The sequence below is a fragment of the Copidosoma floridanum genome, unplaced genomic scaffold (genome assembly GCF_036245765.1).
Source record: "Copidosoma floridanum isolate Cflo_tuat_1 unplaced genomic scaffold, Cflo_Japanese_pri ptg000030l, whole genome shotgun sequence".
In the NCBI taxonomy this organism is placed as follows: domain Eukaryota; kingdom Metazoa; phylum Arthropoda; class Insecta; order Hymenoptera; family Encyrtidae; genus Copidosoma; species Copidosoma floridanum.
In genome coordinates this window covers 20,800,080-20,820,916 of record NW_028321907.1, presented here as the reverse complement: position 1 = coordinate 20,820,916, position 20,837 = coordinate 20,800,080, and the positions used below count along the sequence as shown (strand labels likewise).

General features: G+C 39.3%; 2 protein-coding genes across 5 annotated transcripts in view; both read right to left on the bottom strand.

The window, feature by feature from the left end:
• The window catches only part of kek5 (leucine-rich repeat, immunoglobulin-like domain-containing kekkon 5 protein), an 884,967-nt gene that overhangs the window by 496,338 nt on the left and 367,792 nt on the right, over positions 1-20,837 (bottom strand). The gene's annotated exons all lie outside the window — the stretch shown is intronic.
• On the bottom strand, positions 1,746-13,898 carry LOC149373538 (uncharacterized). Its single transcript, XM_089596878.1, has 3 exons — positions 13,845-13,898; positions 2,790-2,920; positions 1,746-2,478 (listed from the first exon to the last, which is right to left on the bottom strand). The coding sequence occupies exons 1-3, from the start codon at positions 13,896-13,898 to the stop codon at positions 1,746-1,748; spliced, it is 918 nt and encodes a 305-aa protein (XP_089453004.1).

Here is a 20,837-nt window from a genome sequence, read left to right as displayed (position 1 = left end):
GCACATACAAGCGTATAAGTGATCAGGTCGGAGAGACACGAATTTGCGCGCCCAAGTAGCAGAAGACAGCCCTCCGCTCCTTCCGTGTCCTTCTCGTCCAAGCCCTGGTTTTACACTCACGAGAACGCCTCCCGCTTGATGCAGCCCGCCTCGCCGTTCCAGCGTTCCCGGCTGTTCCTGCCCGGAATACGGAGCAAGGCGAGGCGGGCGCCGTCCGCGAGCCCGGGCCAAAGCAACATTCCACCCGCCTTGTTCCTACAACGAGATTTATATATTGCCCGCTGAACTGGAATCCGGGCCGCGTCCTGATGGCTCAGCGGCGGTTGGGCCGGGAGCAGCAGAAAGCGCGACCGGCAGGAGAGCCAACTTTGCGATGGGACGAACGTACTCGCCAGTGGCAGTCTTGATCGTTGCTGTGCGGACCAGTCCATTAGCTCCTAGATGGACTCGGGTGATGTGGCTGAAAGGCCAACGCCCAGCCATTTAAATCAGCGTGGTGTCCAGGAGAACGACGACGTCTTCAACGGCGAAGTTCCGCTGCGGCGTCGTCCACTTAGAGCGCTGCTGCAGTGTATTTAAGTACTCTCGGCTCCAACGTCGCCAGAAAAGGTTGCGCATTCCTCGCACAAGAGACCAATGGCTCCGCTTGTCGAGGTTCTCGTCTGGTCGAGCGGCTGACTCCTTGATCGGCGAGAGTTCCGGCGACTAGGTCCCACTGGAATTCGGCTTCTCGCAACGCCTCTTGCAGCTCGGCATCCGCTCCACGGAAGCAAATGGCGTTGTCGCTCCAAAGTTGGGCTGGTCTGCCGCGCCAACCGCAGAACCGGGATAGTGCGCCGAGGAAGGACACGGTGGTCAGGTCCCCAACGAGCTCAAGGTGCAAGGCTTTCGTGCACATGCACACGAAGACGGCGATGTACGCTTTCGTGGTGTGGATGCCACGGCCCCTTGAGGCGAGTACCTTGAAGGGCCCGGCGTAGTCGATGCCCGTTCGACTGAAAGCGCGAGCTGGTGTGACGCGGGACGAGGGGAGCGGAGCCATCAGCTGCACGGCGGGCTGGGCATATAGCCGCACACAGGTGGTGCATTGTCGCAAGTAGGTCTTGATCATCCGAGCGCCTCCAACGATCCACACTCATCGCGCAGCGTAGGCGGTCGTTAGGCGGAAGCAACCGTGTAGAGCGTGAAGATGCACCCAAGTGACGACAAGCCGGGCGAGAGGGCAGGCTGCGTGCAGGATCGGTGGATGCTTTATCGTCGTTCGTCAGCATAGAGTGCTGGAGCCGCCCGCCGACACGCAGGACTTGAGTGTACTCGTATAGAAAGGCAGCCAGGCGGGTGAGCGGGTGTTTCTTGCCCAAACTCTCGCCGTCTCAAAGATAGTTAATCTCCTCTTTAAATGTCTGCAGCTGACTTAAGCGAACACAGGCGAGGAAGGCATCTCGAAGTTCGCTGGAGGTCGGTGCCAAGAGCATCGGCTTGGTGGGGATCCGCGACGTTCAGAGGTGCACCCATCTCCGCAGTCACACGAGGAATCGCAACAGCACGCTGAGGTCGGAGAACTTCGCGAGCACGTTGAGGTCGACGCTCTGTACGGTGTGGCATGCAACCTCCAGGCGTGACTCTGACAATGGCACGGGGCTCGAAGACGCCGCTGGATGCGTGGGGTCATGGTTGGAGTCCGGTGGGGCGAAGGGCTCTGTCGCCCAGGAGTCTGCAGACTCGGCAAGCCAAGCGGGCCCCTCCTACCATAAGGCATGGTGACTGAGCGAGTCGGTGTCGGTTCCTCGAGAGGCTACGTCAGCCAGGTTTGAGCTCGTTGGGGCATAGCACCAGATGTGGGATGGCAGGAGATCCTGAATGTGCGCGACGTAGTTGTTGACAAGTGCGTTGTTGGTTGGCTCAGGCAAGTGCAACCAGCGTAACACAATCTGCGAGTCGTTCCACCCGTGACAGCAGTCTACAGGCACTTCAAGGTCCTCGGCAACGGCCTTGAGCAGCTTTGCGGCGAGCAAGGCTGCCCGCAGTTCTAACCTCGGTATCGTCATTCGTGAGATCACTGTTGGAGAGGGGCGGAGACTCCGTATAGGGAAGAGCTTCGTCCTTGCGGCGAGCAGACTGATCCGTGTGCGCCCATCGGAATCGGAGTGCCGCGCGTACACGACCGCCGCCATCGCTCGATGGCTGGCGTCTGAGAATGCGTGAAGCTCGAAAGGCGCCGAGCCGCAGCATCCAATCCAACGGGGCAACGAGAGATCGACGATGCCCTTAATGTCCTCTGCGAAGCTAAACCACCGACGGCGCATCGATTTCGGGACGGCCTCGTCCCAATCCAGATGAGCGCGCCAGATGTCTTGCAGAAGTAGTTTAGCGTTCAAGACCACTGGAGCTAGCCAGCCGCATGGGTCGAACAGCCGCGCGATGGAGGACAGGATGAATCGCTTCGTTGGCGTCGCTTCTGACGTGATCGTTGGTGGCCTAAGCTCAAACCGGTCCGAGGGTTTCCTCGTAGACACACATTCGGTATACCCCTTCCACGTCCCTCCAAAATGTGCGCCTATTTGACCATTTCCACGCGAATCCACTACTCTTCTCGTAGGCGCACGCTGTCCGATACGAGTACTGAGATGTGCGCCCGGTTCGACGGCTGGCAGCGGCGGGGCGCTCCAATCAGTGCCAAAAAGTCGTCTCGCATCGTAGCATTGGCGTTAGCAATCTCTCTACTCATCTCTGCAGGCACTGGCAATCTCCCTACTTATCTCTGGTTCAAGCCCTGGTTTTACACTCACGAGAGCGTCTTCCACTTGATGCAGCCCGCCTCGCCATCCCGGCGTTCCCGGCTGTTCCTGCCCAGAATACGGAGCAAGGCGAGGCGGGCGTCGTCCACGAGCCTGGGCCAAAGCAACAAATATATTATTTCCTAACAAAAAAAAAAAACAATATTTACTTATTGGTAAGGGAATTATACCATAATAAGTACTTGATTTCTAATAAAAATGTACCATCTACTACTGTAATGCTTACAGCATCATAAGGTATGATCAAAAAATTAAAATATTGTTCAACTAAAAATAATATTACACTTATTAAAAAATCTTTTCTTGTTAGAATTTTGTATTTATTCTCGCACTGAACCTTTTTTTCGATAACCACATTCTCCATCATCTCTCATGCCTAATGCACCCTACTCAATCATTCTCTGGGCATGTGTAGCGTTTTTGAGAACTTTCACTTTTAATAATTTAAAAACTACAAAAATTGGAGCAAATTTCTGTACTCTTTTGGAATGTATTGGTAAGAACTTAATGTTGGTAATCACATAACAAAAAAATTTTGTTTAGTATCGTCACATTTAGTCAAAAAAGTCGATCACTCCATCTTTTCTCACGTCAGAGTCACTTTTTCTTTCTTGTCTGTTCGTGAAATTTTGTGTCACTAGATTATCTTCTTTGCTCCCTTATGTGATATTCCATGTATATATACTATCTTTTAGAATTGTATTAGTAAATGACAAGCTATAGATAAAAAGGCATCCTTAACAGTTTCTTTTAAATGTTAACTTTGAAGCTAGTACATATTCATTTTTTTTAATAGAAACAGTGTTCTATTTTCTATTTTAAGGGGAATTGCTTCAATCGGTATGGCCATCCGTTTATACTGTAAATTGTCATAATGGATCAGAATCATTGATCTCCCTCCCTTAAACTTTAATCCAGATATTTAAAGTATTTTAAGAGAAGATGAAATTACATGGGAGTTGAGGGAGAGAAGTATATGAAGTGTCGATTTCCGAGCGATACAAAGCCACAGCACATTAAAGCTGGGCAGATTAACTGTATCTTTGGAAAGGGTGGACGGTACCTTGGACGGTATGATACACACCTAACAAATCATGTTTAATAGTAGAGGCTCGTTGCTTAGCTTGTTTTCTATCTCTCTCCAAAGTAAACGAAGATGGATGTATATATAATACAAGAAGTCAGTGGAAACAATAGCTCTGGATTCAATTGGCATATAAACTTTACTGTCTAGTAAATAGAATGTACTCAAAAGAGGGAGATAGTGAATGGAATAGAACGAACTTATCTTACTGCTCCGGTAGTCGGCAAAGCCTATTGCCAATTTAGATCGCATGGGATATTCTCGCCGTTCTGATGGCAGTCCTTATTATTGGAGTATTTATTGCTACCACTGTCTGAGGCTGATTATTCCGGAACTTTTTACTCTTCTCTAGAGTAGAGTGACTGCAGTGTGACTATTCGGACCGAGAATAACACGTGGCACCCCAGCCTGTAGCAAAAGTTGAAAACGTGGGGGGATGCCAGTGGCATCAAATCAAATGTGAATAAAATCAGGCATTTTCATATTAGAGCCATTAAAAGTATGAAGAGCCTGCAAAAGTATGATGTATACATAGTATATATAGTGCATTGAAATGATGCGTCTACTCGATGTTTTGCTCCCAGAGTTGCTATATATATGCTTAAGGAGGTTTAGGAGTATCATTCAAAGGGTCGAGGAAGAGGAAGTCCCCCCCATCCGTACAACTTGGTCCCCTTTATCACGTACCCCTTCTTGCACCCAACAAACTCGATATTTGACTTACGTTCGACGTTAGCATTGTTTAAAGTGCACTATAATACTCCTTAAAATTTTTCTCACTGAATAATTAAGCAATAATTAGCTTATAGGTAGATTTTTTGAATATCTTTGCATATTCCAAAAACTTTTGTCCATGTAAATGTCAAAATTGAGGTTACGTTCCATAAGAGCCTATGTTTATCACATGATTTTTATTTGTTTAATTCTTTTAAAAATGACGAATAAAAAATATTGAAAAAATTCATATCAGTTCTACATATTCGATGCTATCTAAAAAAACTGAATATCATTGTGATCCCTGCATTTTATTATTACTCCCAAATCTCCTTAAGCAGACGCAACAAGCAGCTCTTGCTTGAATTTGCCAAACTTGTAACGGCAGTAATGACATTAAGCCAGCACTGATTTACACGGGATGAAAAGGTATTTACTAAAAGTTAAATCCACTAAATGTTTTACGCATTCTGTATTAACACAAAATACTTATATGATACATCGTGTGTGAAAACTGATGTTCTTTAGTGTTACATATTTTTTGCATTTTATAACCTATATACCTTGACAAATGTGTTAAAACACCAACAATATGCTTATAGCTTCCTCGAGAGCCAGTTGGGCAAGAACAGATACAACAATATAGTTATTTTCTCTTAGAGCTTATAGGGCTTATTTTAATTTTTAGCATATGAGATTTTCCCAACAAATTATTTGATTTCGAAAATAAACAGATCACATCTGTTGATGTGACGTTTTCGATTTCTTGGCTCAATAAAAGATATGCTTTGCATTTACTACATTTCGTCCTTCAAAGTATTTATGGGATCCTTTACCCACATAATTATAAATAAATCTAATAAACTTATTGATGAAATATATAACTCATGTTTTGACTGTATTCGCACGTCTACCGTTTGAAGTGTTTGAACAACATACGTAGTAGTAGAATTGGTTCAGCTTCCAGCCACCAGGGTGGTGCTACTTGTCACATAACACCACGAATAAAGGTCACACCATCAGGGACCGCTTTAGTCGGATGCAAATGAGTGACGAACACTTTTTTCCTTCTGAGGGCACAGCAGCCACTCAGAAATGCCCAAAATAAGAAAAGGTACGTTATTCTATGAGTAGCGTTTACTACTAGTATAACATATGAATAAAAATAGTATGGTAGAATTAGCTTAAAGTCTTATCGATATTTACAAAATTCTGACTAACTCGAAAAAAAATATGGTAATAGTTTTAATACATAGTAACAAATTGACATAGAATTTAACAAGTAGAGATGTCAGCAAAAGACCCCAAAAAAATGGCAAAAATGGCCAAAACATGTTCTCCGCGTCTAGAAGACAACCGAAGAATCGTACAAAAAAAAGTGTGTTGTAAAAAAGATGCGCAATTTCAATACAAACAAAATGAGCCACGTTGAGTTTTGATCAGTTGAGCCGTTTTTTTCGCAAATCGCAAAAGATACTGCCATTTTAAGTCATTTTTGAAATACTTAATAACTCACGTTCTATATAAATTTAAGAGCTGAAATTTTAACAAAGGTAGATATGATAACTCTTAACATATACATCAAGTTTCAGCAAGATCGGTTGCAAACTTTTCGCGAACCGCAGCAAAAATCAAACATATTTCTCTTTGTCTGTTTACTCTACAAGTACCTAAAACGCCGTTTATTTTTATCGATTACAAGTATCTTAAATATCGATCGCAAAAAACGATTTTTTTTCTCCCCAGCTAGTAGAATCGGCGGCTCGGCAAACCACCGCTGGAGGCCCCACCCACTTTCCCCGATGCATGCTCCGGAAGTTTTGAGTGAGCAAGTTCAAAACGAAAAGGTGCATAAAAAGTAACGATATCTCCAAAACGAAATGAGATAAATAGATGATTTTTCTTTTACTTAAAGTAGCTCGTAATAATATTACGATTGCGCATATTGATAACTTCCTGCAAAAAAAAGAGGACCTATTAAATTGAAATTAAAAAATTTTTATTACCTACTGTTTCTATTTTTCCATTTTTTAACGTGCCAATGTTAATGAATATTGTTCAGAACAAGCAAATATCATCTAAGTAACAAATCAAATTATTAAAAATAATTAGTAAATTAACGATTGTTGCAAAACAAAATTTTTTTTTTTTTTAATTTTTTGATCAGTGAAAATATGTATTATTAGTTTTTTTTTGTTATCGTATTTTTTATTAGTGCAATTTTAAAATAAATAAAATATATAACTACATCGTTAAATAATAACATTATTTTTATTGTTATCGTATTTTTTATTAGTGAAATTTTAAAATAAATAAAACATATAACTACATCGTTAAATAATAATAAATAAAACGATAACAATAAAAAAAATAATACACATTTTTACTGATCAAAAAATTTTTTCAAAAAAAATAAATTTTTTTTTTAACAATAGTTGATTTACCAATCATTTATCAATTTCTCAAGTAACAAGACGGTCTTTTATTGAGCTACATGAGTGCAGTACTTATTTTTATAAAGCTTCGTTCTTCTTATGGGTCTTGCGACCCCCTTGTTACCTAAGAAATTGTGTTTCTTTATACTTATCTCATGTTTAAAGAACTTCGTTCTTACCGTGGGTCCCATGACCCATTTATACCTCCTGGTTTGTTTCTTTTAATTTTTTTCATTTAAAAAAATGTTTTTTTTAATTCCTTTTTTATTTTTTTTATTTAATCTTTTCATTTATTTTTTTTTTTTTCATTACATTGTATTTTTATGTCTTTTTTAATTTTATTTCGTTTTATTTATTTATTCGTTTGTTTATTTTTTTTATTTTTTAATTCATTATCTTTTTTTTTTCTTAAATTTTTTTTAATTTATTTATTTTCTTTTTTTTTCTTTTTTTTTTTTTTTTTTTCTTACGCTAAGTGTACAGTTAACAGTTTTACGACTATCTGTGATGAGCTGTGACTCCTTTTTTTGTTTTTCTGTTAAATTAGTTTATAGGCAGTGAAAGACTTGTCATACTTTTTTACGAGGATGCATTGAATAATTAAAAAAAATATAAGGAAATGATTTGTTGAAAGCTCTCGATGCTTAGTATGGTAGATAACTATTATATAAACCTATAAAATTTTGAAATTAATTCACAAGTTGTTTTTTTAATAAAATAAGGAAGAAAGGGTAAAGTATACGTAAAAGCGCATGTATAGGTATATCCATATGAAAACGAGTAAACAGTGGGTGCTTGGGTCCCCGAGTATGAAGTTATACTTCTATAAAATTATATGGCAAACAATGTAATTTTGAGTATAAAAAAACCTTCTATGAAACTATATTGTGTACGGAGATAGTGCAATTATCGCAGAAATAAGTATACCTATGTTAATTGGGTGTGATATTATTCAATATTCAATGAGTTAACGATTATAAACAATATATTACGGCACAATACAATTAAAAATATAACGTATGGGCTTGCCAGTACAAGACTGTGCACTTCCATCGAATCTTCCGGTGATTTCAGAACAACATTCTACTGCTTACGCTGATTACGTCCCTAACGTCACGCTCTTATTTATCACATACGATTCCACACTTATTTCTTGTCCATTTTTAAAACTCAAAATATAATTGTATACAAAAAAATAAGAAAAATCATCCTATAATACAGTTTTCTTCAATAGGGTAGTATTACATGCCAGTGACTGTCCCTTTAGGACGTTCATTACACATAGGTTTTTTTGACAGATATTTAAACGTCTAACATATATTGTAATAGCATCTTACTAATATATACAGCAAAGTCACTAAAACCGTTATAATCGCTAACCACAAAAACCACTGAACCGATTTTGCTGAGATTTTGCTTACCGATTCTTAAAACTTCCTAGATGATTCTAGAATAGTTTTTGTCTTAAAAAAATTAATAACAATAGCAATAAATAAGCTTAAAAATTTGCAAAAATACACCAGCTTTTAACGTTGGTTCGATAGAATCCACTAGGTGGTGTCGACATAAAATCGAAGCTACCTGCAACAGAATTAAATAATTGTGGTGGTAATATGCCGGAGTGTGCCGGAAACTTTCACAGTTGACTACCAGCAGTATGTCGCGCTGCATCGAGAAGGTTGATGTAAGTCATGTAGCTGGATATCCCGGTTACCGACAACACACTTCTCTAATGAGCAAGTTACCTAGGTCTAATTCCATCCTGAACCTCCAGGATTGATGAGTCCCACTAATAAAAAAAACAGTCTAACTGATACGGTCTCCGGTGAAATACCAGGAGACGTATCTAGCCAGAGCACAACCTGCTTCAACACTTCAGAATTATGTGGCCGTTCCATCATCCAGCCTGGTGCCGTCAGAGAATTTTATACTACAAATGTAAGCCAGGGAAGACAGCTCTGAGGAGCACGGGCAGCCACAACGGCTTCTTTCTCAGTGGTCGTCCCAACGGCATACCTACAGAGAAGCTATTATCCAGGCCCACTTTCCCAACTAACGATGAGCGATTGGTTATCCGGGAAACGACCTGAAGACAAGATATTCTTTGGTCAGCAATGCACCTTCCTCCATCATGGTCTCCATACACAGAGACTTCGAGGGTAAGAGTCCAAGCTACCTGCAGCCAGCTCTTCATGATCAAGAATAATAATAAGGAGTAGCTGGAAGTTTCACCACTGACCCTTTTCAGGTCCATTATAAGCACTTACGTTCCTTACTTAACCATCAATCTCATTGATTTTTTTAAGGGCCACCTAAGTTTAAACTACCTTGCCAACAAATACATTTGTACTAACCTTTCCGAAAACGATTCGTCAACCAACAGACTATGTTAACTAAAGGCGGCCACTATTAAACCAAGTCAGTCATTCACTGACAGTCGTCACGAGCGCAGTTGTTCGTCGAAAAGCTGGGAACCCCGGTGACCGACGACCCTATATTACTCTTTTGACTCTAAGCATTCAACCAGAAATCACCTATCCTCTCCAAGATCGGCGCTGGGAGAATCTAACAGCTATAAGGGAAAAAAAAAATTGAGCCAACGAGACAGTCTCCAACGAGTAAGCATCACGAACCAATCTCCCTAACTTAGTCACCAAAACAACTGAGTCTGCAAAAAAAGAAGGTGTTTTCGATACCAATGTCTTCAACGTTATACCAAGAGCCATTGGGGAAGATCTCTACAACTAGCTCCAAGGCTTCAAACGTTTTAGTTTTCCTCCCGATCAGTCTGGAGCTTCAACAGCAGACTAGAGAAGATCATCCTGAGGTATCCAGGCAGTCAACATTGATGTTAACTTCAGTCAAGAAAGGAGTTACTTAAGAAGCTTACCGGTCTTTTGTAGGGCCATCGGACGTCGAACTAACTTGCCAACAAATATATTAGAACTTAACAATGTTGACAAAAAACAGCCTTTATAGGGTTACAATAGTCTTAACCATACCATAAGTCGCAAGAGGGCGAATTGAAAGAAAAACGTTTTATGCATCTAATGAATACAATTTTAGGCGTCAAGAAGCTAACGCCGAAAGTTTGTCGAGATTGAAACAGCAGCGTCAAAATTGACTAAAAAAAAATTCATTGCGTGAGAGATCACCTTTTTAATCAGTACCCTCACAGCAATCTCTTAAATTTTCCAGGTTTTGAAATAGGTAGAATATGTATTTGTATTTTTGTGGCGATAAAAAATATAGAGATAAAGCTCCAGGACTTTGTTGCTCTGGCAATAAAGTTGTGAGATAAAAGAAAAAAAAATTTTTTTTAATGCATATTTTTTGGGTGTTTAAAATCTCACCAGCTTTAAAAAATAGCCTTTTTCGTAGATTATACGGAAAAAACTGCAAATCAACGGTCCTGTAGAGCCAACGATTATTTTATGGCATAAGGAATGAGCAGTACTTTTCAGCATAGTTATATTTTTTTTTATTTTTTACAGCTTATTATTTGACAAAAAAAATTGTATGTATTTTGAACAAATATGTTTTGAATAAGAAGATTTTTGTTCTGGGAAGTGTCAGGAATAGATGTAAAATTTTTAACTGAAAACGTTTTACATCACATGTTAACACACGACGGTGTTCCATTTAGTAAGTCTCGGGCAAAGCCGCGACGGGGGGCCGCTAGTAAAAAATACCCACGAACATTGCAGCTCGTTCGACTGTACCATTATTTCATGCATAATACATTGAAAAAAATGGATATTTAATATGTAACCATCTGAAAAAATAACATCAAATTGCATCTATACGATTTGTAGGAATCTTCTAATATTTTGGGTACAAAAGATTCCTTTGAGAAAAACTTATCGAATTTTTAAATAGACCCACAAATTAAATTTTAAATAAACTTAAAAAGAGGAGATAAGGTGTATGTGAAAGCATGTATATGAGTACATACATAAGAAAAATGGACATACATACATACATCCATCTACATGAGAAAAAAAAATTGCTAGCTTTTCTGTTTACATTAGCGTTCCTATCATTTCTCTGAACTTTCCCCCACAAACTATGTGAAGAACGTCCTTAAGTGAAAAAATCACTTCAATCACGATTGAAAAAATTTCAAAAGAATGAAAGTACAATAAATATTAATTTTTGTCTTTGCACAGTACAAAAATTTTTTTTGTAATTTTTGAAAAATTTGAAAAAATAAGAAGAAGTTATTGATTCTCTTAAGTTGAGCCAGCTCATAGCAGAGTAGCTAAGGGCTATGGCCAGAAAGTAAGTGGTTGGCGGTTGGAAACTGTTTGGAAACTGTTTTTTTTTTTTTTTTTTTTTTTGTAGCACTGTAGAAGAAAAAATTTTAAGTTGAATAAAAATTATTGGAGAGAAAAAAACTATGATTGAATGAAACATTAATTTCTTGGTATGCGTGCTTTGATGGGGTAGTGTGAAAGGGAATGGCAGGGCGAGGCAAAACATCCCGATTAGAAATTGAAAATAGGCGATAGCTTGGCCCAAGTCAAGATGCCCAGTTAGCCAAGGTGGGGCCAAATGTATCTTTGTGATAGGGCGCAGACTTGGGCCCAAGCTTCTGCCCAACCGCCACCTGATTGCGTCTGCTTAAAGTATATATATAGTTATACTCGCGATGAACCTTGTGCACGCACGTATACACTTGTAAATATCAGGTGAATCTTAATGAGAATTGTATAAACATATATTTTAACCAACTTCTTTATTCATTTACTAAGCCTTAAGAATATCTATGGAAAAAATTAAAGCACATGTCCTGCAGGAAAAGTCTTTTTTTCGGTATTTTTAGTAGAATCTTGACAGGAAGGATGTTATTAGACTAATAAAAAAATTGTTAATCATAATCTTGTAGCACTCTAAGAAATTCGTCTCGTATTCATGCATAGGAATCTGATTTGACAAGTCCCCGAATTTTCCCTATTATAATTTTATACATAGCATGAAAAATTTGATGGTGTGCGTGCTCACACCAATTAATTACACAAACACGCACACAACGCTCGTGCAAGTCACACATATATGTATACCATCGTACATAGCTCTGCAGACGAAATCAAGCGGTGGCTGGGGAAAAGCATGTGCCCAAGTCTGCGCCCCATTACAAGCCAACCTGTGGCCAAGCTGAGCTGTCTGTGTTGGTCCACACGTCTAACTTGGGCAGCCCAATAAAATTTCCAATTGGGCTAGCGCAGCACGGTTGGAAGAGACAGGGTGAGGGGAAGTATGTAGGGGACTAATGGTGAAGGTGACGGGATAAGGGGGGAAATAAAATAAATTAGGAGGAAGAGACCTCGAAAGAGACTTCCGGTAAGCGACTTCCGTTTCATGAAAATCTGTCGTTTTTAAAATTCCAGCCCCCCAAGCACGCGACATAAAGAACTTCGTTCTTAAACAAAGCAGACACATATTTATTGAACATTTTGTAGTAAAGGGTAACCCCCTCCACCAAAGAAAAAAAAATGCATCCATGCACAGAGTGGGAGCTAAAACTGAAAGACGCAAAGCAGTGAGAATCTAGTAAAATTTTACTGATAGCTAAAGTAGTTGCATGGACTACATTCAAAGAGAACCTCAACTCTTGAATATTTTTGTAACTTGAAGCACAAACGCATGGTATACTTACACAATTATCCCTGTCTCTCTCTCTCTTTCTTGTACGTGTGAGTGCATAGGGGCACATACAAACGCATTCGAGTGATAAGAGCAGAGCTCATAGCGAGCAATATTTCCAGCTTTGAAACAAAAGGTGATACACAAAGATTTAAGGTACGAAGTATCTCGGGATTTTACTGTACGAATGTAGGGAGTCAAGTAAATATACTATACAGAACCTATGACAAAATGTCTGCATGATTCGAGTATGGATTAGAGCCATAAATATACGACTCGAATAAATAAACCAGGGACGAAACACAGGAGGAGCGATATAGGACACGGGAAGTCGAGTGAGGTATCAAATGCTAATAGTTGCTCGTGCCACCAACAGCTTCAAAATAATCTCCCCTGAGGGTACCTATAACAGTAACACTGCAGGCGCGTGTGGAAGCCTGCAACAATATATGAGTGGGTTCCTGTTTGCCCGCTGTCGCCTCAGCACGGCGTGTATGGATATAGTAACCCATGTTTGCACACCCCGCCTCCCATACGGGCTCCTCTGCCCTTCTCATTCGACTACATCTTGTGGTCACAAGTATCACTCGATACGTCCAAAAGCAGGTGAAGATACTCCCATGAGGTTTTTGAGAATACCGGCATGTATCGACATTACAGGATGTTTTCATTCCCTGTATGCTGTTACATATAATTACGCACCACTTGATTTTTAATAATTGTATGTGTATAGTACATAAATAAATTTGATAGGTAATGCTTGTGTATAATTTGTTTTTTTCTTCTTATAACTTGTATAATTAAATAGCCAACATAATTTACATTGTCGAAAATAGTGTAAGAATACTTAGAACATAAAAAATGGATATGTGTTGATAATATAAGAGTAATAGTAGAGCCTACGCAAATTTTTTTTTTCAATTTATCGGTAATAATCGTTCATATTTCAATACAGAAAAAATTTACACCTTGATATAGTACATTATAAGTTAATGGTAAGAATAGACTCAAATTATGATGAAGTAATGCAATAATGCAGAACAGACATGAAAATTTTTTGAACACCCTCTATGATACGGCCATGTAGTACGCTTACGCATCTACTATACGCGGTGTATTTACACACACACACATTCTCTCTATTTCTCTCTTTCTCTCTCGCTCTACCTTCAACATAACTTGACCCATCTTCACAGCCGCAACTGTACTGCCAAGACTCATATTTCGACTATTGAGCACGAGCGTCTCCTCTCCTATCTCTTTGGAAGTTTGGAGGCCACTGACTCCAACGCAATTTGTACTTTTTTTTATCTTTACCCTTCTTACTTTCTCTTAGACCTTACAGAGTAATGGCATTACGATCAGATTTTTTAATTAACCCCGTTTGGTGAATTTGGCATTGCTTTTATTCTTCTACAAGAAACTGAAATTGAATATTTAAATTGCCTGAAGTTATGTTATAAGTGTTAAACTTTCTTGGAAAGAATTTCAAGCTGATATGATATATTCACTCCTTAATGAGAAAATTTTTAAAATGCAGCCAAAATGGCTTCCATACCCTGTCCCAATTCGGGTATATTCCCGACTGTTTGGAAGAAAGCACTTGTGACCCCTCTGCCTAAGGTGAAACAACCCTCTGAGTTGAATCATTTTCGGCCCATTAGCGTGACATGCGCGCCATCGAAGCTTCTCGAGGCGGTGGCACTCAGGCAGATGTCAGCTTTCGTGGAGTCTAACAGACTGCTGTGCCCCCAGCAGTCGGGTTTCCGTAAGCACCACAGTATTCATACTGCACTGATCAATCTTGTTGATGAAATTAGGGCGTCCATGGATGTAGGTCACGTCACGTTACTAGTGTCCGTGGACTTTCGGCGCGCTTTCGATGAGCTCAACATTGATGTGCTAGTAATAAAGCTCCTTTCTCTTGGTTTTTCCGATTCTGCTTGCGGCTGGATCAAGTCTTTTCTTTCTGGGCGTTCACAGGCGGTTAAGATGCGGGGCGGTTTGACCTCTGGTTGGCTTGATCGTTGTTCGGGTGTTCCTCAGGGTACTCTATGTGGACCGCTATTATTTTCTTTATATATCAATGATTTGCCCTCAGCTCTTACATCTTGCTCGTGCCACCTCTACGCTGACGACTTTGTGCTAAAATTCTCTGGCCCAGTTAGCCAGATCCGTCGTATTGTTGCGGTCGTGAACGATGATCTGGATCATGTTTTGGGTTGGGGTCATGACAATTGTCTTTATCCTAACTGGCGCAAATCTTTTGCCGCATGGTTTGCCTCTAGAAGAAATTTGTCCACCATTCTCAGTGAGGCTGACCATGCCCCTACCCTTGATGGCCAACTGCTCCAGATCAGCGATACAGTTAAGCTGCTTGGTGTCACTCTTGACTCTACCCTTTCTTGGGGCCCTTTTGCAGCGGAAACCTCTCGAAAGAGTTATGCTGCCCTCGCTCGTCTTCGGAGATGCCGCGACGCCTTGCCCCGTTCAATTCGCCTGAATATAGTGAATGCCCTCGTGTTCCCCTATTTTGATTTCTGTTCCGGCATTGCATTGGACCTATCAGGTGTTTTGGTTACTAAGTTGTCTCGTTGCAGAAATGCTGCTTTAAGATTTGTCACCGATGTTGGTCGTTCCGAACACATCACCCCTGTATACAGAGCACTTCGTATACTGCCTTTTACTGAGCGACGAGTGTACCTCTCGTTGTGCCTCTTGGTCTCGATCTTGCGGAATGGTCTACCTGAGTACATTGCTAATCAACTCCAGTTTAAGCCTCTTGGAGATTGTGGCTCCCTTCATCGCTCCCAATTTGATTTGGTGATCCCATATGCTAGCACCTCTTACTACCAAAATTCGTTCCGCGTAGCTGGTCCGCGACTATGGAATACTCTTCCGCATGATCTACGCCGACGCTATGATCGGCCCTGTTTCAGGGTGCTCCTTTACAGTTACTTTGTTGATAAGACGTTTGGTCGCCATTAGTTTGCAAGTGTTCTGCTCATAGCACATTACTATTTACTAAATTGTTATGTTTTTATATTTGATTTTTTTTTTTTGTTTTTGTTTTCTTCTCTCATATATATATATATATGTATATATTTTCTTTTTGAATATATGTGTGTATGCATGCGTATGCATGGTTATGTGCGTATGTATGTGTATATATTTATATTTTCTTTCCTTATAGTTTATTTCTTTATTTTTGTTATATCTTTTCTTTTTTTATTATGATTTATTAATGCGAATTTTGTTAGGCTGATGCCATTGTATTAGCTCAGTCATTTTGTTTCTTTTTATTATATATACACTATGCCTCGGCGTTGTAGGACCTTGAGTCCATTGTCGATGAAATAAATTCAACTCAACTCAACTCAACTCCCAATCTCAATTTGCACCTCTCCTACTAGGAAAAAAAATCAGCTATACGCTGCTATATCCTCGCACATACATTGTCAAGTATAGATGTCGCGTATTACATTCACGCCATAGTAACATTAATTTTTAATCTACAAGCAAAACTTTTCATCAAAAATTAAATATCTTACGATTTGAACTGAAATGCTGATGATAGTGGAATTTGCTTTTAAAACCACACTGTTGTAAGGGTAAATGACCCAATTACTGCCCACTGAAATTTTCACCTGTGCTAAATTTTTCATTTCTTGATGTTTTTTTATGTAAATAGAAGCAGTTTTATTTCATCTTTATCTGCAGCATCTTGTACGATTAAAACGACAAAAATTTTTCTGTTATGTTACATATTTTTTTCTAAAGTAATGTTTTAATGCTGATATCACTTGTTTGTATTATTGCGCACAGTTATAAAATTAGCACCAATTACTGCACACGCAATTACTGCGCAGGTATCTCTCGTAAGGTTTGCCTGTTGAAGTCCAAACACAATTACTGCGAACGACTACGAAGTTTTATAGGTTAGATTCGTTGGAAGTAATTTAGTCGAACAGTTATGAATATCATGATTTAAAGTAAGATTCTGGATTAAACGTTATTACTGTTCGAACGTGTTACAACGTCTAGAGCACACTTATTTTTGAGCATGTTTCTATTTTTTATTACCGTCGAGTGCGCAGTAAATAAAACGCAGTAACAAATGCGTACCTAAAAAATAACATTTAAAAAATGGTGATTTTTAACACGCTTCAAGTTATAAAATAATATGTATATATTAATTTATATAAGAATGAAAATAGTTCCGTCGATGACTCGCAGCTCGCAGTGTGTACAGACCGGAAACTCTTGTTGTCTGCTGAACTGCTGATGTGTGTATATGTATATAGTGCGACGTACTGTAACTCTAACCTAATCACCTGTGTATATATACAGCTGCCTCGATTGTAATATGCAGAGATTTACATGTTTTTATTAATTTATTCGACTGTAGAGGAGCAATAATCTATTACTTTAAATTATTACATGGAGTAACTTATAGTTATAAAATTGCATATATTGACAAGAGAGAAATGTACCGAAGAATTGTATTGGGAATTTTCAATAAAAAGGTACATCACATGATTGTTCACGTGTTTGAATTTCGTGCCATATCTGTAAATTTGGACGAACATCCATAACCTGTACTGAATAAATTTTGTGATTAAATATCTTTTTATTTTGTCCTATGAGGTACAATTATTAACGCACCGTTACGAAGAGGACGACTTCTAGTTTCTTACTCTAGTTTTTGGTCAGTCTGGCCCAGTTTTACGAAGAAGAATTGTATGACTTCCGGTGTCAGAATTGTGTACGTCAATAAGAGCCCATGATAAATGAGTGCTCAACAACGATTTTCAAACGTCTCGTTCTCATTATTTGATCCTATAAGCGTATCTGAAATTTTGCATAGAGGTGTATAAAAGCTTCATAAAACACCTCTCCAAGTTTTACTTTGATAGCCCAGTAATAAATTTTCGCATGAACCACCTCTATTGATACACGTTTTAACTTTCAACTTTCGTGTGAACAAGAATTTTGGTCATTTCCGTCCCCCCTAGGCCCTACACTCGGTTACTCATACAGGTAAGGAAAGTTTTTTTTTCTCATTTTATTCATCGACAACAGATGTTTTATGAATGAAAAATCGTTTATATCAAGTCTACGAGCTACAACAGTATTCTAAACCTCGAAATGTCACTTCCGTACCTGTCACTTTCGTACCTCTCCATGGTACAAATGTCTCTTTTACTAGCTTTTGTGCATCGAAACTCAACGAAACTTTTTTTCTAGTAATGTTTGGCTGAAACATAAGGCTGATAAGACACGTGTCTCAGCATTTTGGTCTAACTCGCCTTTTCGTGAAATACATCGATGACTATCGATTCCACTTCCAACACTAATAGCGAAGGAGCACACTATTTTAGGTGGTCCAAAATAGGCTCAAACGACTACTGAAACGAAGCTCTATTGATTTTAAAAAAATTTGTTGAATTTTGCGCCACGAACCAAACAAATCAAAAGTTATACGGATTTTAAAAAAATTAGGAATTTCTGGTAAAAATCTACGAGAGCCCAGTTTTGACGATTTTTATCGCTTTTTTTCAAACAGCTATAACTTTTGAGTGGAGGCACTTAATGGAACGATTTTTTTCAATCAATAGGATTTAATTTTAGCTTGTATTCCATTTGGGTTACAAAAAACTTTAACTATACAAGGAGCTTAGCTACTCGCATCAGAAGCAGACGTATTTTTAAAAAAAGTTGACTTAAATTGACTTATATAAAATGACACATATATTTTGTCCCAAAAACTTTTTCGTGAAATCGCTTCAGATACTTGTTGTGGATGGTATTTGAGGTAAAACTACTATATAAAATAATTTTTTCAACCAACTTTTTTTAAAACGATTTTTTAAGGAATTTTGAGCTGATTTGGGCAAAATTGTACCCATATAAACATAAAAATTATGTATTTATATATCTTACTAATATATGAAGCAAAGTCGCTAAAACCGTTGTAATCGCTAACCACGAAAACTACTGAACCGATTTTGCTGAAATTTTGCACACTGATTCATGATACTTCTTAGATGGTTTTAGTATAGTTTTTATCTTAAAAAATTTAATAACAATAGCAATAAATGAGCTCAATGTTTTGCAAAAATACGCCAGCTTTTCACTTTAGTTCAGTAAAATCCGCTAGGTGGCGTCGACATAAAATCGAAGCTACCTGCAACACAATTAAATAAGTGTGGTTATAATAGGCCGGAGCGTATCGTTAGCTGTATAGTCGAGCTTCGGCAGCTCATCAAGCTGTTCAGAGAATGCTGGTGATAGTCCTGCAGCTGGGTATCCCGGTTACGGACGACACTCTTCTCTAAGGGGGAAGGAACCCAAGTGTCCCTTCACCCTGAATCTCGACGAGTGCGATCAAAGAAAAATAAATTAATTCCAACCGATGCCATCTCTGCCAGAATACCAGGAGACATATCTAGCCAGAGCACAATCTGCACCAACTCTTCAGAGTTGTGTGGCAGTCCCAACATCCCACCTGGTGTAATTAAAGAATTTGGGGCTACAAATGTAAGCAAGGAAAAACAGCTCTGATGGGCACGGGAAGCCACAACGGCTACCTTCTTGGTAGTCGCGTCCCCAACGCGCTTACCCACATGTTCCCGTCTAAAGATGAGCAATTGAGCAGTTGGTTATCCGGGGAACGACCCGAGACGAGATATTCTTTGGTCAGCGGCGTACCTCCCTCCATCACAGTCTCCGTACATCGAGACTCCCAGGGTAAGAATCAAGCAACCCGTAGCCAGCTCTTCATCATCAGGAATAATAATAAAGAATAGCCTGGAAGTTTGACCACTGGCGCTTTTTAGGGCCATTGTAAGTATTTACGTTCCCTACTTAACCATCAATTTCATCGGTTCTTTTTAGGGGCCACCTTAGTGTAAACTACCTTGCCAACAAATACATTTTTATTACCATTTCCGGAAGTGATTCGTCAACTAAAAGACTATATTAACTAAAGACGGGCACTATTAAACCAAGTCAGCTATTCACTGGCAGACGTCACCTGCGGAGTTGTTCTTCGCAAGGCTGGAAAACCCGGTGACCGACGACTCTATATTACCCTCTCGACTCTAAGCATTCAACCAGGAATCACTAATCCTCTCCAAGGTCTGCGCTGGGCAAACCTATAACAGCTATAAAGGAAAAAAAACTTGAGCCAACGGGACAGCCTCCACTGGACAAGTATCACTAACCAATCTCCCCATCTAAGATCATTAAAACAACTAAATCTGCAAATAAAAAAGGTGCTTTAGACACCAACGTCTTCGACGTTATACCGGGATACGTTGGAAAAGAGCACTACAACTAGCCCCAAAGCTTCGGACTTTGTAATTTTTCTCCCAATCAGTCTGGGTCTTCAACAGCAGGCCAGAGAAGATCACCCTGAGGTATACAGGCAGTCACAATTGCTGTTAACTGCAGTCAAAAAAGAGTTAACTTAAGAAGCTCACCGGTCTTTTTTAGGGCCATCGGACGTCGAACTACCTTGCCAACAAATGTATTAAAATTAACAAAATTGACTGAAAATAGCCTTTAGGGGTCATAAAAGTCGTAAGCATACCAATAGTCGCAAAAGGGTATATTGGAAAGAAAACCTCAAATGTATCTAATGAATACAATTTGAGGCGTCAAGAAACTGACGCAGAAAATTTATCGAGATTGAAACAGCAGTGTCAAAATCGTCAACTTCAGAGTCCATTACGTGAGAGATCAGCTTTTCATTGTACCCTCACAGCAATCTCTGAAATCTTTAAAGATCCTACTTCAGATTTTTTAATGAGTAGAAAATGTATTTGTGTTTTTGTGGCAATAAAGATGTTGGGTTTAAGGTCCAGGACTTTGTTGCTCTGGTAATAAAATTGTGAGATATGAGAAAAAATAATTTTTTTTTAATATAAATTTTTTGGGGGTTTTAAATCTTAACAGCTTTAAAAAATAGCCCTTTTCGTGAATTACACAGAAGAAACCAAATCAACAACTTCTTATAGCCATCGATTATTTTATGGCATAAAGAACGCACGGTACTTTTCAGCATAATTATTTTTTTGAATTTGTACACCTTATTATTTGACCAAATAAACTATATGGAGTCCGAAAAAATATGTTTTTAATAAGAAGATTTTTGTT